General features: G+C 38.1%; 1 protein-coding gene and 1 long non-coding RNA gene across 14 annotated transcripts in view; one reads left to right on the forward strand and one right to left on the reverse strand.

Moving 5' to 3' along the window:
* LOC111854118 (uncharacterized) overlaps positions 1-19,282 on the forward strand; it is a 153,177-nt gene that overhangs the window by 97,078 nt on the left and 36,817 nt on the right. For all 13 annotated transcript variants that reach the window (XM_072700640.1, XM_072700642.1, XM_072700641.1 and 10 more), the window contains 3 exons: positions 9,584-10,009; positions 10,809-11,255; positions 16,277-16,726. In XM_072700640.1, the coding sequence (XP_072556741.1) occupies positions 9,584-10,009; positions 10,809-11,255; positions 16,277-16,726 (1,323 nt within the window). The remainder of the gene's footprint in view (positions 1-9,583; positions 10,010-10,808; positions 11,256-16,276; positions 16,727-19,282) is intronic.
* Positions 1,456-7,903, reverse strand: LOC111844234 (uncharacterized). Its single transcript, XR_011983041.1, has 3 exons — positions 7,856-7,903; positions 1,793-1,901; positions 1,456-1,686 (listed from the first exon to the last, which is right to left on the reverse strand). It is a non-coding gene; the product is annotated as an uncharacterized lncRNA (long non-coding RNA).

Genomic DNA, 19,282 nt, shown 5'->3' on the forward strand with positions numbered 1-19,282 from the left:
TCGAGATCTGATCGAATTTTCCCCATAAGAAATAATGGAAAACCAATTAATTGGTTCCCAGCCCCAAAAAATACACCTAAATATGATTTTTAGCATTTAAACTAGTGCTGTCAAACTATTAAAAATTTTAATCAGATTAATCACAATTAAATATCACTCATTTTTAATCTATATTAATCGCATTTCATTTTGCATGAGCAAAACAGACTCAAGAAAAAAGGGAATATATATGCACTTAACATGTTTATTGAACATCTTGAACACGAGTCGGATGCATTCCATCTGCCACAGAAGTGCAATACCAAGGACCCATATCAAAAAGCAAGATTTATTGCTTAGCCGGTCAACTTGTCGGATTTAAGGTAACTCAGTTTAAATAGTCTTTATCTTCGTTCACTTACAATTAGCTCGAACTACCGTAAATCCGACAAATAATCTGACTAATCATGAAATCCAATTCTAGCCTGGTTAATTTCCATTGTTAGCAATATCAGTTCATAACACATTACGTGCGGTGCTTTACATATAAAACTCCGTAGCAACATGTCCACAGATAAATTGGACGGTATAGTGTGTGCGATCGATTTAATATGCCACAAATGAGAAGTAGTGCTTAAACAGTATAAAACTACAACTTTCCCTTCTGTTGATAAAAGGCGTAGCCATCTTGTATTCTGAACTCGGGAGTCGGGATCCTCTGTGCTGTCCGAGATATTTCTCGGATCTCCGAGAAAGGGGAGCGCACATGTCGTCACTTCCGACTTCAAGACTTAGAACCCGACTCGGAATACGAGTTCCCAGGGCAAATGGAACGCACCAAAACTGCCCGAAATGGGTTGACAGAGACATTTCAGGGATTTTGAGTCATTCTGCGCTGCAGATGGGTTAATTGCGTTAAAAATTTTAATCTGATTAATCAAGATGATGGATTAATCCGCGTTAACCTGTTAATTTTGACAGCCATAATTTAAACACAAAATGAACCGGATAAAACAAGAGCATATATAATGGCGTTAAATTAGTGCCAAAACTCATATGCATAAAAACCACGCACGCGTATGCGCTCCACACGCTCGCGTTTGCACAGCACTTGCTTGCTCGGCGTTAAACATAGTTTATATACACTGTCGCATTCAGCCTCTCAGCATGCATCAATACCGCCGCCATATTGGGACGGGGTTCCAAGCCCATTCAACCACGCTTCTTTGACGGTCAGTACCAGCGAAGATGCCGGACTTTTGCTGAACAGCGTTGTGAAAGCAGATATTGGTTCTCAGGATATATTTCATATTTGTGATCACATTGCTGAAACTCAAGATGGCATCGACAACCATCACTTCAATTTAATTTCACTTGTTTTGTCTTGCTTTCACAAGTTGAGAGAACACCATGTGGCAAAAGTTCATACTCTCCAACTATTAGGGATGGGTCAATCCACATTTTTCAGTTCCGCTGGTCAACACAGGCCTGTAAAAATAATTCCATGTCCTCTTGGATCTGAAAACCAAAGAGGAATGGCTCCTTGGATTCTATCTTGTCTCCATCCAGCACATCCCTTAGGGCCTCCTGGCGGTGCTCTTCCGTCATGGTCACATATTTGGGAAAGGTTATTTGCCCACAGAATAGAGCCTCATTCCCCTCAATCCACTCCATAGCAACGTGCAGATCAGAGATGATTGTTGGCTTCTGTCAGAAGCATAGGAAGAAACGTTATTATATGTATATTATTATAACACTTTTTCAGAAATAAAACAATTTACTGTTAAAAGTAAGGTTTAATGTGTACACTGACCAGACTGAGTTCCACAGACTTGCGCTTTCTTAGTCTGAATACAGGTGCATGTTCACCTTTCAGCACAGCCTCTGATTCCTTTGTCCAGTGTGCAAAAACCTTCCCATAACTTATAATGGAGAAATACTGATATTATTAATTTACAATCAGAAGTTCATAAATCAATGTTCCTGCTAATGTAATGACAAATGTAATCTCAAAAAAATACAATACACAGTGTGAGGATTACTGCACCTACGGCTTCCAACTGAATACACTTAACTGTTAGATGGTTAATAATGGTGCGTTCGATTATTTCTTTTTTTTTTTTATTGCTTTTTTTAACAGTATACAAACAATGTAAAACACATAACAAATACAAAATTGCATTTTAAAGAAAAAGGGGTATACCTGTATATTCTTTCTCATTTACAAAAGATTCTTCAGGGCCTTATATAAACTGATAGTTTTAACAGCTTTTCGGTTTCTTTCAAGTCCATCCAACGTGTTAAAATAAAATTTCAATTCCAACTTAAACTGGCATACTGTATATTAGGCTTCTTTGAGGACCATTTGCATTTGTGAACATAAAATTTACCATATAAAATAAACAGATTTAAAATAAAAACATAATTCCCATTTAAGTCGTTTTTCCCATAATAGAATAGAATATCTCTACTATCTAAAAGAATTTTACAGCCAGACAACGTTTCAAACAGATGTTCTATCTCAATCCAAAAGGATCTGACATGTAAACAATCATAAAACAAATGCGGGATAGTTTCTGTACAGATACCACAAAAGGAACAAAGATCAGATATTTCATTTCTGTATTTCTTTAACTGTGTGTTTGTGGGATAGATTAAGTGTAAAATTTTAAATTGAATTTCTTTTACTTTATTAGTTACACAGTATTTATTGCTTAAAGTCCATGACATATTCCAATTGATATTTTCAAACTGGGAGTTCCAAAAGAATTTAGATCGTAAGGTAATAGGGTTATGCAGTAATATTCTGATAAATTTATTATTCCATTTCCTGTCTTTTATGTTAATACCATTAATAGTAATATCTGTTCTAGATATTGGCAGTCCGTTTGGTATGTTGGTATCTTGCAAAAGTCGCATAAGACCTGAAGGAATTGCGTCAAAAACGATAGCAAATTCTCTAGGAGATATTGGAACATTGAATTTGGTCAGAAATTCAGAATATGAGAGCAATTGCCCTTCTTGATTAAACAGCTGGGACACTAATAAAATGTTGATTTTAACCCAATTGTGCAAGAAAAGGGATTTATTCTTAAATTTGATATATTTATTATTCCAGATTAGTTGTCTATAGGGAGAATAATTATGATTATATATAAGAAGCCAGGATTCAAGTGCTTGCTTGTGAAAATTAGATAATTGGATTGGAAGTTTACTCACAGAAAAATTACACTTTAGGAGGAATTCAATGCCACCAACTTTTTCAAAAAGTAGATTTGGAATTAAGTACCATATCTTATTTTTATTTTTAACATACTGTTTAATCCAGTTCACCTTGAATATTATATTGGATGAGTCAAAGTCAAGTACACCCAAGCCTCCTTGAGTAAACGAATTGCATAAAATCTTTTTATTCAAGTAATGGGGTTTATTTTTCCAAATAAAGTTTAATAAATAGGAGTTACTTTGTTTGATAAATGATTTTGGGACATATAAAACTTTAGCAGGGTATACTAATCTTGATAGACCTTCAGTTTTTGATAGGAGAATTCGGCCTCTGAGAGATAGGTCTCTCATCAGCCACATATCAAATCTGCTTTTGACTTTTGGTAATATTGGAGTAAGATTCAAACCAGTTCTCGCTGCCTGGCTCCTGCAAATGGTAATTCCTAAATATGTGGCCTCTTCTTTAACAGAAATACCATCAATTTCTGTTAAATGATGCCTGTTTTCTTTTAATGGAAAGAGACTGCATTTTTTAAGATTTAAAGTTAAACCTGAAGTCACAGAAAATATTCCAAGGCAATTTATAACTTTTTTAACCTCGTCATGGTTTTCTATAAAGAAGGCAGTATCATCAGCTAATTGACAACACTTTATTTCTTTGTCTAAAATTTTAATACCTTCAAAAGAATTTTTGTATATATGCAAGACCATCGTTTGCATAACGAGAAGAAATAGAAAGGGAGCTGCAGGATCACCCTGTTTAATTCCTCTGAAAATGTTAAATCTACTAGTAGTCCCATGAGACAACTTAACAGAGCTATTACAATCATTGTATAGTGTTTGAATTGCCCGTTTAAAATAATGACCAAATCCAAAAAAATCCAAGCAATCAAATAAAAATGTGTGACTTACAGTATCAAATGCCTTATAGATATCAGCAAATAGAATATAACCACTATCTGTTACATAATCACTATAATCAATAAGATCCAGTATTAATCGAATATTATTACCTATGTGCCTCCCCTTCATAAAGCCAGACTGACAGTCATCAATTATTGTATTTAAGCAAAATTTCAATCTTTGCGCAAAAACATGTGCCAGTAGTTTGGCATCATTGTTAATTAGAGTTATCGGTCTCCAATTATCAAGAGATAATCTGTCTTTGCCAGGTTTGGGGATTAAAGTAATCAAACCCTGACGTAAAGATGGAGGGAGTTTTCCAAATGCTATGGCTTCCTTATAAACATCTAGTAAAAATTTGGAAATAATGTCATTAAATGTTTTATAAAATTCACTGGTTAGGCCATCGTTACCAGGAGATCGATTGTCCTTAAGTTGCATAATACTATTTTTAATTTCTTCTAAAGATAATTCCTTATCACAAAGTTCTTTTTCCATTTCAGTTATACAAGGTGCATCATGTTGGATGAGAGAGAAAAAGGATGACCCCTCATACAGATCATCCTGCTGAGAGTATAGATTTTTATAAAATTTATGAACACAATTTGAAATTATTTTAGGGTCGTCTGAGATTTGTCCATCTATTTGAAGTTTATTTAAAGAATTTAAACAATAGTTTCTTTTTTCCAAGTTGTGAAAATATTTAGTATTTTGTTCACCTTGTTCTAACCATTTTCTTCTAGAACGAATAAAAGCGCCTTGGGCCAAATTTTGATAAATGTTATCCAAATCTAATTGTAATTCTGTAAGTCTGTTGCTATCACTTTGGGAGAGATTATTTTTTCCATATAATATGATTATATCTTTGATTATCTGATCTTGTTTTATTCTTTTTAATTTTGCTATTTCCTTTCCCCGTCTAATTGCTATGTTTCGGATTTGAAATTTGGCATATTCCCAATAAGTACCATATGATTTATTTTTTTGAGCTAGATTCCAGTTTTCTTTTAAGGTATTTATGGCCAAGTTTTTAAAAGTTTTGTCATTTAAAAGCATATTATTTAATTTCCAATAGCCTGTATTACGTTTAGAAATAGAGTTTCCTAGACAAATCGTCAATTGTATTAATCGGTGGTCTGTAAATATACAGTAGAAGGATTAATTGTGACCTCTTTGACTTTGTCAACCAATTCTTCAGATATAATCCAAAAATCAATCCTTGATCTCCTTGATAAATCCTTGTTATTCCAAGTAAACTGAATCTGATGAGGATTCTTAATTCTCCAAATATCACAGCAGTTTAAATGTAAGCACAAGTTATTGAATTCTCCATACATACCATTTAATGAGCGCACAGGAAAACAGTCTTTGGTAGGATCTGTAATAGAGTTCCAATCACCTCCTAATATCAGTTTAGCATTCTTAAATGTATATAAAAGAACATTGATTTCCTCCTCAAATTTTTGGAAAAGAATTTTGTTCTTTGAATTGCTATTATACCCATATATATTGCCTAAAATAAAGATATTATCTAAATAGTCTATAACCAAAAGCTGCCATCTGCCATTTACATCATTTATATATTTAAGAGTTTTCCCTCGAAAGGAACCCTTTAATATTGCTACTCCAGCTGAATGATTGTTTCCATATGCCATCCATATATTATCACCCCATTGAGTTTTCCAAAAATTAAAGTCAGATGCTAAAGCATGTGTTTCTTGCAGAAAAATGAAATCTGCCCTGAAGGTTTTACAAAATAAAAAAATAGCTTTCCTCTTGGTTAGCTCACGAATACCCCTAACATTAAAGGAATATATTGATAAAGTCATATAGAAGGATATAAATGGTCTTCAAAACACCTTGCAAACAAAACAAAGAAACCATTTGTTTAGAATAAATCTTACCTGTCACTATGGAAAACAAAAAAAGACTAAATTCAAGGTAATTTAGAGGGGAACGATCGACATTAATAACCATAAATAATTTCAAATTATGTTCGAAGTTCTTTCCCTTCAATAACGGCCCTGGCTCCTATGAAAAAGGCTTTCTTTCCTTGCTTGCGTGCTTCCGCAATCTGGGGCCACAGCTTGTTGCGGGCTTCCTTGTCCCTTGTTGTTAGATCTTCTCCAAATCGTAGTTTTTCCTCTTTAAGGAATTCTGACGTCTTTGCACTCTTCCACAGCAAATCTTTAGCGGATCTGATCGCAAATCTAATCAACACTGGCCGGCACTTATTCTCCTCTTTTCTTCCAATTCTGTGGCTCACATCAATTAGATACCGTGGGTCTTCTTTTGTATCTGGAATCACGGTTCGGTAGACATCCACCACCCGGCGCTTCACATCTTCTCCTTCCCGTTCCGGCAGCCCGTATAGCCTTAGATTCCACCTCCTTTGGTATCTTTCCATTTCATTTAATTTGTCTTCCATCCAATTAATTTTACTGTGCTGAGCGACACTTGCTTGTTTTACTATTACCAGCTCTGCTTTCATCTCTTGCATATCCTTACACAAAAATTCAGTTGTCTCTTTCAAAGCTTCAATTGTGTCAGTATTTTTCCGTATTAGAACGGCAAGATGGTTAGTGTTTTCTTTAATTTTATCAGCTAAAAGTCTCACAATATTATCTTGCAGCTCACCGAGAGTAGGTTCCGTCTTTCCTTTCTTTGGAGCTGGCGTCCCCGGGGCAGACACTGGGAGAGGGGCAAGGTCTAGAGATGTCATGGCGTAGGAGTGTATTTCTGCAGTCTTCATGATTTCTTTATTTCCTTTGTCGTTGTTTAAAGTGGAGAAGAGCGCCTTAGATGGCTTCTTTTTGTCTTGTTCTCTTGGTCTTTTATCAGCCATTAGCAGGTGCGTTGTATATTCGTGCTTTGCAAAGTCAAGCTAATCGTTGAGGAAACGCGTTAAGGCAAGGGAATTCTAGTTGAAAAAAACAAAATCCGTTGTTGATTACCAAGATTTAGGTAAGAAATCGTTTATTAATAACAAGGTGCGAAGAAAACCATATTGTTCTTTAACCACGGAAAAAGTCGTGTAACACGGCCGCCATCTTGCCCGACCTCCCTTTCCGTTCGATTATTTCTCTCCAAGTCGGAGCTCGGATGAAAACGTCACGAAACGTCACGAAAAAAAAAAAAAAACGTCACTTCCCGTCGGAAACACGCCCCTTTTATGACGTTGAAGTCGGACCAGATTTTGTTGCCCGAGTTGCCCCTGTGACGTAATTTCAACATGGCGACTTGGTTTGTTTGTAGTTTGTTTACCGATCGAAAAAAGAATATCGCTATGAATGTACTAAAATATTTTATAAAGCTTTTAATGTGGTTTGACTGGTTCGTGTTTCTTGTTTGTCTCTCGGAAAAATCTCCATTTCTCCATTTTCTCCATTTGGAAAACTCCAAATCTGCTAAAATATAAAGCAACAACACACAGCAACGTGTTCATGGAGGCAGCCATGTTTGTTCCGAGATGTGGGTAGCTCGAACGGGAGATTGTCGGACGTGATGTCACTCAACTCGGAATTTCCGAATTCCGAGAGAAAAACGAACGCACCATAAGACTTTGCAGCATGCCCGAAGAACCGCGAACAAAAAAAAAAGTTTTTAAAGTAAACGTTAAATGTTTTCATGGAAAGCCTGTTCTATATGACAACAAATGCTAAAACAGCTCGTCAAGCAACATAACGTTAGACTCAAATATTGTGTGCACACGAGATTGTTTTAATGTTTGTCGCTTCGCTTAACTTACTTCAGATTCGCAGACTTGCTCCAGACTCTCTCTTTTCGCTAACAGAGTAGTAGTTTCCGGTAGAGGTCACGTGTTTCCTGTGGAGCTCCACTTTACGTCCGTAAAGATGAGATCCACTTTACGCCCCTTAAAATCACGTATTTCCTGTGGAGGTGACGTATTTCCGGTGGAGCTCCACTCTACAGGCGTCTGCAGCTGGACACTCTTGAAAAAGACTGAGGGGCAGTGTTAGCGTTCGATTTGAATGCCACAAAAAAATGGGAAAGAGCTGTCGTGCGATTGATTGTACAAATAGATTTAACACAAAATAGGAAATCTTTTTAGAGATTGCCAAAAACTAAGTAAGTATATAGGACGCGTGGATCGGTCACGCATGGCCGACCCGATCCGTCAAATAGGTCTGGATCGGCACCGATATCTCTACCAACTACAGAGCAGCAGGTTAAGGAAGAAACTGTGTTAAGTAGTATTGTTACAAGGATACTACATACTAGACACAGAGCCTCTAGCTGTCTTCCCACCCCCACCCTACAGGAAAGACACAGCTTCTGTACTGACACCTATTTATATTGCAGTTCATTGTCTATAGTTCTTGACAAATCTATACAAGATGCCTGTGTGTATGGACCTGCCCTGTCTATAGTTCTTTTTCCAAATAAATCTTTTAGTTAACGTTGCTGGCCATTTTTGTGGTGTTTGTATTTGCATTGTTCTGCATGTAGGAGTGTAGTTTTTTATTTAGAATGGAATAAATACCTATATGCGCATTAAATTTTGAACATAAGTAGTAAGTTACATAAGTTAACAAAAACCGCTTCGCTATCATTTTACTCGCGGCTCGGTCGTAAATACATGTCTGACATTTGTAAGGAACCAAGACAATAAAAATCGCTTCTCAAATTTGCGTTTATAGTTCTTTGATTTTTTTTTTTTTATAGTTCTTTGATTCTGTATGCCACCTTGGCCCTGATAGACGTTCATTCATTTAAAAGGAGCTCTACCCCGTCCCAAGATGGCGGCTCTGTTGACACATTCGCTCCCATAGACGGCTGTATTCAACGCGACATCTAGTGTTTATATCTATGGGCGTTAAATTAGTACCAAAAGTCGAACCACACGCATCCTCTCAACGCGCTTGCGTTCGCTGGACCCTATCTACGCGCTCGCGTCTGCACAGCACTCGCTCGCTGGACAGGATGAATTTTGACCCTTTGGAGAGAGGAACAGTGGCTAATATCTCCGCTCCTTTGATTGTAATTTTAAAATATTGACTACGATTGGCTATTTACTTTGGTATAAGATGAAGATAACTTGTCACTGACCGCGGATTATTAAAGTATATTAAAGCTGTTAAGGGATGTTAGGATGTTAAGGTTCTATGAATGCATTATGAAGGTGCACTTAATGTAAAGCGTTACCATATATATTTATATTTTAAATGTTACTGTGATTTAATTAACAGTATAAATATTATATGTAGAAATATTTAATTTGCCTAAACTATTTTCATTCAGTGTTACTTGGATTTTGCACTAAAGCTGTTTTGTGTGCGTGATAATTTGCTAGCAATTGCACATTTTATTGTGAAGGGCACTATTAAGCTAAATGAAAGCTTAAAATAAAATGCTCATCACTTAAATAAATAAATAAAACTACAAAATCCACAATTCAGTACTAAGCTTGTTAATTCTGTTTAAAAACACTTAGCCCTAATGTTTTTTCTCCTAGGCTTCTCAGTCCCATGAACAACTTTTTACAGCAACTTTTTCTTCAAGCAGCACTAAACAAAGCACAAACAGGACAGAAGACAGTGATGCTGTTGTCAGAACTCATTGATTTTCATACCATTTTTGAGGCAAACGTTTACAATGGAACATTCTCACAGAGAAACACTGAATTTCTGCTGGATCTGTTTTCCCATATTAAAGACTTTGAAACAAAAAAAAGCAAAAGTCTTCAGTCAATATTACATCCAGTTTATCAATCAACTCCTGCAGTCTGGGATATAGACCTCTCTAAGAGGAAGGCGTCCATCCTCCGTGAAGTGCTGAAATTCCAGATAGAGAAAAAAACTGTAAATATTTTAAGCTGGTCAGATGAAGAGAATGAGCTAAAGAGTTTTCTCCAGTGTCTGCCCTATATTTCACATCTAAGGTAAGTTTTTTTTTTTCAAATTGGTCCAGATTAAGTTCTTACCTAACCTCATTTGACCAAGTACTATGTTACCAGTATGAATAACAGTGTCTGCCAGCTAATTTTATTTCCTGGACACTGGGAACTAAACATTATATCCATATAACATTTTTGAGAAGCAGTAATAAGATCCACCAAAGTGATCAAGGAACTGAACACGGGTTCTACACCATGCCATTAATCAGTCAATGCTGAATGTCTCCAAACAGGAATCAAACAGAAGGCAACATCTTCATATGCACTGTTAAATGAGATAAAAGATTAAAATAAAGTGTCCTTCACATTAAATAAACCCGAAAAAGTCATGGGCCTACTAAAAATTTTATTTCATTGGGATAATGAATGTGATCAGTATATTTCGACAGTAAAGAGATCAGCTCTGTACTGTATGTTTGTGGAGATTGTATAGTGTTTGTCATGGAAATTATATTACAAACTTTACAAATTGTAGCCTGAAGTTTAAGAACGAGATGACAATTTTGTCTTCTGTCACAATCGTTTTAATGTTCTGAACACTTCTTACATTGACATACTGTACAGAGTTCAGAAGTATAAATAACAATAAAAGTGGATCTCGGCCTAATATATGTTTTATCTTACATTTGGATTTATTTAAAGCCAGCCATTCTTGACCCATTTTCATCACCTTGACATGTGAGATGAGTAGGTAGAATAGACAGCATTTATTGAGTTTTTACTATGTATGCTAAACAAAGAAGTGATATAATTTGCCTAAAACATTCTCCTTGCTGTGTTACAGATTGTCTGATAGGCATTTTTACACAGAAGAAGCCATCAGATTCATTGCCAATCTCTTCATTCAAGCAGCAGAGTGTGACAGAGAGACAGGAGAGAGGAAACTGCAGCTCCTCTCATCAGTCTGCAGTTATTCCTCTTTCCCTTTTGTTGGTGACACAAACACTGATGGTGATTTTAAAAGACAGAGTGACTTTCTGCTGGATCTGTACTCATTTTTGAAAGAATGTCAGAATCCATCACGTAGGAATGTTCTGCTGGCATTGCAGCCAGTTTTTCAATCGGTTCCTGCAGTTTGGGTTATAAACCTCTCTAACAGGAAGGCGTCCATCCTCTTTAAAGTGCTGAAACTACAGACAATGAAGAAACCAGTAAAGCTTTTTGGCTGGTCAGATGAAGAGAATGAGCTAAAGAGTTTTCTCCAGTGTCTGCCCTATATTTCCCAGCTGAGGTAAGTTTCTACTTATATAATGGGGGCAGTTTTAGTAACTGTTTGCACTTTGAACTCATTTGTGAGTGAGTGAGTTTTTCCCTGCTATGGACTGGCATCCCATCCAGGCTGCTCCCCTGCCTTGTAGCCTTTGCTGCCTATGATTAGCTCCACCCCCTCTCCATCCACTCAATTCTATACTACATAAGTGGGAGGAATATTGCAATGCTTTTTACAGAGGTTTGTACAGATTCCAAGCTTAGTACTAAAATAACTAGCTGTTGTCAGCACGTCAACAATGTATTTCCCAGACCAGCCCATCACCCCTCCCTGCATCTAATTCCTACTCCCACGTCCTCCATCTCCAGCCCCCCTACACAAGTTTGGATAGTATCTAATTTTTTGTAACATAATTTCGTGCATATGTTATACCACGGTATATGGTGTTTAGATGGCATTTCCAAAAGCAATGTTATCTTAGTATTTGGTGCAGGTGGTGAAGGTCCTCTATGATAGATTTCACCAAGGGGGGGGGGGGGTAAAATTCATCAAAATTAAATTCCCCAGTACCCTAAATATATTACTGTAATACTAGCCAAGCCTAGCCTATATTCTTTCACCATCTCTCCAAAATAGCTCCTGATTAAAAGCCCAACTTTGTGTGATTTGTCACAATGTAATCAAGTTCACAAGATCTGCAGAGTGAGAGAGTGTACATTATTAATCCCTTAGAGGGAAATTCAATTGTTACAGTGGCCTTAACAACAAAATGTAGCACCTAGTGATGGACAAAATGATGATGCTCTCTGTTCAAAAAAAGGTACAAAGCAAGGCAAACCAAAACCACCATCTAGTGGGGATAAAATTACAGCCAATGTTTCATGAGGCATCATTCTGTCCATCACTACCAGCACCGTATAACATAGATCACAAAACAAATGAGATAAAAGAAATAAACAAATCAATAAATAAATTAATAAAAGAAAGGTAAAGATGTACAAAAGTATTCATATTATGTGCAAATAGTTTCTGGTAATGTGAAGCAGTGTGCACGTAATGTGCTGGATGCATTGACAACTTGCCCAATAATGATATGAAAGCGTAGAATTTTCAGAACATTATTTCTGGTCTTATCCGTTTGAGATGCACTGTCCTATACAGTGTTCATGGGAAGTTTGACAAAGATCTGTACTTTCAGACTGATGGGTTCTGCGATTCCACTTTGTGTCCTCTGCTGCCACCTAGCACTCCTGCTTCAGTTTTGTGGAGATTTTTCTCAGGTGCATCAGGCATTGCTTTTCAGGTACATTACACTACATATACACTCACCTAAAGGATTATTAGGAACACCATACAAATACGGTGTTTGACCCCCTTTCGCTTTTCAGAACTGCCTTAATTCTACGTGCCATTGATTCAACAAGGTGCTGAAAGCATTCTTTAGAAATGTTGGCCCATTGATAGGATAGCATCTTGCAGTTGATGGAGATTTGTGGGATGCACATCCAGGGCACGAAGCTCCCGTTCCACCACATCCCAAAGATGCTCTATTGGGTTGAGATCTGGTGACTGTGGGGGCCATTTTAGTACAGTGAACTCATTGTCATGTTCAAGAAACCAGTTTGAAATGATTCGAGCTTTGTGACATGGTGCATTATCCTACTGGAAGTAGCCATCAGAGGATGGGTACATGGTGGTCATAAAGGGATGGACATGGTCAGAAACAATGCTCAGGTAGGCCGTGGCATTTAAACGATGCCCAATTGGCACTAAGAGGCCTAAAGTGTGCCAAGAAATCATCCCCCACACCATTACACCACCACCAGCAGCCTGCACAGTGGTAACAAGGCATGATGGATCCATGTTCTCATTCTGTTTACGCCAAATTCTGACTCTACCATTTGAATGTCTCAACAGAAATCGAGACTCATCAGACCAGGCAACATATTTCCAGTCTTCAACTGTCCAATTTTGGTGAGCTCGTGCAAATTGTAGCCTCTTTTTCCTATTTGTAGTGGAGATGAGTGGTACCCGGTGGGGTCTTCTGCTGTTGTAGCCCATCCGCCTCCAGGTTGTGCGTGTTGTGGCTTCACAAATGCTTTGCTGCATACCTCGGTTGTAACGAGTGGTTATTTCAGTCAAAGTTGCTCTTCTATCAGCTTGAATCAGTCGGCCCATTATCCTCTGACCTCTAGCATCAACAAGGCATTTTCGCCCACAGGACTGCCGCATACTGGATGTTTTTCCCTTTGCACACCATTCTTTGTAAAGCCTAGAAATGGTTGTGCGTGAAAATCCCAGTAACTGAGCAGATTGTGAAATACTCAGACCGGCCCGTCTGGCACCAACAACCATGCCACGCTCAAAATTGCTTAAATCACCTTTCTTTCCCATTCTGACATTCAGTTTGGAGTTCAGGAGATTGTCTTGACCAGGACCACACCCCTAAATGCATTGAAGCAACTGCCATGTGATTGGTTGATTAGATAATTGCATTAATGAGAAATTGAACAGGTGTTCCTAATAATCCTTTAGGTGAGTGTATTTGTGTCATCAATTTCTGTCACATAACGCCAGTAATATGAAAATTAGCAATTGCGCAAAAATAATGTGACGCTTCTTGGAGTGATAAACAGAACAACTTTTAGCTATGACACTTTTTCTGAAAAATGCTCCGTCTGTAATTAGCTTGATTGCAGTTCATTGTGTTTCACTCACACTACGAACACTGACAAATTCCTGGTCCGACGTTGTCGCTTACAGAATGTTACTGGCTGACTGGAATACACAAGTGCGTGTAATAACCAAACATTACAGACGTAATTTCCCGAGAACAAAGGCATGGATTCGTATCTGACCGCTGTAGTGTCATTCTGCTCCTCCATTATGGCAATGACACCTGTCAGTGAATAAGGAGTACTTCATCAAAATGCTGTACTGTTTTCTAAGGCGACTGTTGTCCCTCTTAAGTTAAGTGTGTAATGAAGAAACTGCACAACATCCAATGGTCTGCATAGGGCTACAAATACACACATACATGTACACATACAAGGGATAATGATTTATTATTTTTTTTTTTTGGTTTTATTATTTTCTTTTTATTTTATTAATGTTTTTTTTATTATTATTATTTCTCTTTTTTTACCTATATATGGTGAAGTGTACCATATGGCACACAACATCCTTTACCAAGCAATACACGCTAACTGCATATGCCACTACAGGGGTGGGCAATCTTATCCAGAAAGGGCCGGTGTGATTGCATGTTTTTTTTGGGATAACCGTTCGATCAGTTGCTCAAACCCAGTTGTGCGAACTCTTCAGTCGATCGGTCCTCTACGTTCTACTCTAAGCACGGAGTTGCAGCAAACAGCTGCATGCCTAACGGCCCTTTCTGGATAAAATTAGCCACCCCTGTGCTAATCAATACTTTGCAGTCTGAGATTTGTCCCTATTGCTCACTAGACAGTTACCGTACTTAAGACCAGAGACCCACACAACAATTACGTTTCAAACTACATTTTCAGACGACTTAACATTATATGTGATCATAGGGCTAAACTATTATTTATATTGCTTAGGACTTGAGACTTTGGTTTATTGACTTGGGACTTTATTTGGTATATTAGACTATCTTGACTTAAGACTTGACTCGAGACTTGCTTGTTTTGACTCCGGACTTGACTTGGAACTTGAGTGGTAAGACTTGTGACCCACTTGTTACTTAAAGGTCAATGATTTGTTGCCACCTACTGCTACAACATACAACACCATTTAATTTACTTTGGAAAGTGGCTCTGGAAATGGAAGGAGGTGATCCTCGGATGTTTTTTATCAGACAAACTTACTGGTGAATTGTGAGTAGCATGTTGGTAATGTCATGACAAAAATATTAAAATCTGCATCCTGTGGCCATTAGCTGGTAAGTGTAACACACACATATAGAGCTTGGTGATATGACCAGAATCTCATATCTTGATAACAATACACATAAAAAGTAGCACATTTTCTGTAAATTAAATGAATAAATAATTAATATAAAATCACCACATGGAAAAGACCTATTTCTTACATTTTTAATTATTTACTCGGCAAAAAAAATGTATGTCACGCCCGGTGTGTGTGCCACGCCCCCCTCGTTACCTCGTGTTACTTCCGGATTGTAATCACCTGTTGCTTGTTAAGTTCAGCCTGTCTTGTGTATTTAGTCCGCGTCTAAGTCAGTATCCCCCAGATCTGTCATTGTACTGTATACTGTTAGTTGTTGTGCCTTCCCGTGTACTCCCTGTTCCTGAAATAAACCCCGTCTGTCAGTATTGACGGGTCCACTCGCCTGCTTGTAACAATGTACTTAATGATGTTTATTTTTTTTCCCTCGTATTTAGAACCGCAAATTTTCAATTACGTAACAAAATATAAGATAAATTATAAATAAAAGATGCCCGATAATGATTATTCATTAATCTTTTAATAATAAAAGATTAATGTATAAAAAGTTCAATAGACTTAGTGGGAAATTACTTTGGGGTCGATTCTCCCATGCACTTAAGTTTTTAAAAAAAATGATATGGCTGCATGCTTCTTTGACTAAAGAGAATTCTCCCATCAACTTAAGAGCGGGATTTGAGTGGAGAAACACCAAAATATGGGTGTGTTGCACATAAATGTGTTTTTTTCCAGTGGTCGCATCCCAACATTAAACCGTGGTGCAGAGTGTTTCAGTAGGATCCTCAGCCTCAACACCTGGCTCCAGTCCACCTGCACAGCTCATAATATATGATTTATTGACAATTTTAATCTTTTCTGGAATCATGGGCTGACAGCGTCCACCCAAACTGGTTGGGTAGCCGAATACTAGTGATGACAAGATTGACTTAGATCTTGTGATATTTAATCCCAGTCATTCTTGACCCATTTTCATCACCTTGACACGTAAGACAAGCAGGTAGAACAGACAGCATTTATTGAGTTTTTATTGAGTTTTTATTATGTACAGCAAAGTGATATAATTTGCCTAAACCATTCTCCTTACTGTGTTACAGATACTGTTTTGCATGGTATTTTTACACAGAAGAAGCCATCAGATTCATTGCCAATCTCTTCCTTCAAGCAGCAGAGTGTGACAGAGAGACAGGAGGGAAGAAACTGCAGCTCCTCTCATCAGTCTGCAGTTATTCCTCTTTCCCTTTTGCTGGTGACACAAACACTGATGGTGATTTAAAAAAACAGAGTGACTTTCTGCTAGATCTGTATTCATTTTTGAAAGACTCTGAGAATCCATCACGTAGGAATGTTCTGCTGGAATTGCAGCCAGTTTTTCAATCAGTTCCTGCAGTCTGGGTTATAAACCTCTCTAACAGGAAGGTGTCCATCCTCTTTAAAGTGCTGAAACTACAGACAATGAAGAAACCAGTAAAGCTTGTTAGCTGGTCAGATGAAGAGAATGCGATAAAGAGTTTTTTCCAGTGTCTGCCCTATATTTCCCAGCTGGGGTAAGTTTCTACTTTTATAATGGGAGCCATTGTAGCAGCTTTTTGCACTTTGCACTCATTTGTGTGTGTGTGTGTGTGTGGGGGGGGGGGGGGGGTTTAACCTGCAATGGACTGGCGTCCCATCCAGGGTGCTTCCCTGCCTTGTAGACTTTGCTGTCTTTGATTGCCCCCCCCCCCAATTCTACACTACATAAGTAGGAGGAAGATTGCAGCAGTACTTTATGCAGAGGTTTGTGTTACCAGAATTAGAGCTTAGTACTAAAATAACTAGCTACTGTCAGCACGTCAACAATGTATTTCCCAGACCAGCCCGTCACCCCTCCCCGCATCTAATTTCTACTTCCACATCCTCCATCTCCAGCCCCCCTACACTAAGTATGGATAGTATCTAATTTTTTGTAATATAATTTTGTCTATTTATACCACGGTATACGGTGTTTAGATGGCATTTCCAAAAGCAATGTTATCTTAGAATTTGGTGCATGTGGTGAAGATCCTCTGGTTTCGGGTCCGTATGGGACAGCTTCTGGGTCCGGACCCGGACCGCAGTCCGCCTGTTAAGAACATAAGAACATAAGAAATATACAAACGAGAGGAGGCCATTCGGCCCATCGAGCTCGCTTGGGGAGAACTTAACTAATAGCTCAGAGTTGTTAAAATCTTATCTAGCTCTGATTTAAAGGAACCCAAGGATTCAGCTTGCACTACGTTATCAGGAAGACTATTCCATACTCTGACTACACGCTGTGTAAAGAAGTGTTTCCTTAAATCCAGTTTGAAATGTTCTCCCGCTAATTTCCACCTATGGCCACGAGTTCTTGTATTTGAACTAATGCTGAAGTAACTATTTGGTTGAACAGCATCCAAACCTGTTAGAATCTTATAGACCTGGATCATGTCCCCCCTCAGTCTCCTTTGCTTGAGGCTGAACAGATTTAGCTCAAATAACCTTTCCTCGTATGACATTCCTCTAAGACCAGGAATCATTCTTGTGGCCCTACGCTGCACCTTTTCTAAGGCCGCTATGTCCTTTTTAAGATATGGTGACCAAACCTGTACACAATATTCTAGGTGAGGTCTCACCAAGGAATTGTATAATCTTAGCATTACCTCCCTTGACTTAAACTCCACACACCTGGAGATATACCCCAACATCCTATTGGCCTTTTTTATTGCTTCCCCGCACTGGCGAGAATGAGACATGGAAGCATCTACATACACACCAAGGTCTTTCTCATAATCAGCTACCTTTATTTCAGTAGGTCCCATAAAATACCTGTACTTTATATTTCTGCTCCCTACATGGAGTACCTTACATTTGTCTATGTTAAATTTCATCTGCCAGGTGTCAGCCCAGTCACTAATTAAATTAAGATCCCGCTGTAGCTGCTGAGCCGCTAGTTCAGTATCTGCTACACCACCCACCTTGGTGTCATCTGCAAATTTCACCAGTTTACTGTATATATTGGTGTCTATATCATTTATGTAAATAAGGAACAAAAGTGGTCCTAAAATTGAACCCTGCGGTACCCCACTATGAACGCAGGCCCACTGTGACATCGAGCCTCTTATAACTACTCGCTGCTTCCTATCCGTTAACCAGTTATCAATCCAAGTCGCTACAGTTCCTAAAATACCTGTCGCTTTGAGTTTAAGTGAGAGCCTCTTGTGGGGAACAACATCAAAAGCCTTTTGGAAATCTAAATAGATGACATCATAGGCCTTCTTATCATCAACTTCCTGAGTAGCTTCCTCAAAAAACTCCAACAGATTTGTTAAACAGGATCTACCTCTCCTAAATCCATGCTGGCTATCCCTCAAAATGTTATTTGAGTCCAGGTAATCTACCATTTTCTCTTTGATTATAGCCTCCGAATATAATGGTAATGATTACTTAATTAGTACTAAACAGAGTATGAGCATTAAACTAAGGAAACATCTTCAATTTCAAGGGTTCAATTTTAGGACCACTATTGTTCCTAATTTACATAAATGATATAGACACCAATATATACAGTAAACTGGTGAAATTTGCAGATGACACTAAGGTGGGTGGTGTAGCAGATACTGAACTAGCGGCTCAGCAGCTACAACGGGATCTTGATTTAATTAGTGACTGAGCCGATACCTGGCAGATGAAATTTAACATAGACAAATGTAAGGTACTCCATGTAGGGAGCAGAAATATAAAGTACAGGTATTTTATGGGACCTACTGAAATAAAGGTAGCTGATTATGAGAAAGACCTTGGTGTGTATGTTGATGCTTCCATGTCTCATTCTCGCCAGTGCGGAGAAGCAATAAAAAAGGCCAATAGGATGTTGGGGTATATCTCTAGGTGTGTGGAGTTTAAGTCAAGCAGGGCTAGACATAAGCCGCGGCACCGCGGCCAATGGCCGTCGTGCCTTTCAAAATTGGCCGCACGCCTCCTCAAAATTGAAGTACCTTACGGCCAAGATTGGCCTGCCTTTAATTTTTGTCTGGCCGTATGCCCCCTTTTTACCGAAAGTAACGTTCATTACACAAAAGACTTGCGCACGACACGGTCCACTTTAC

The sequence above is a fragment of the Paramormyrops kingsleyae genome, chromosome 16, assembly GCF_048594095.1.
Source record: "Paramormyrops kingsleyae isolate MSU_618 chromosome 16, PKINGS_0.4, whole genome shotgun sequence".
Lineage (NCBI taxonomy): Eukaryota > Metazoa > Chordata > Actinopteri > Osteoglossiformes > Mormyridae > Paramormyrops > Paramormyrops kingsleyae.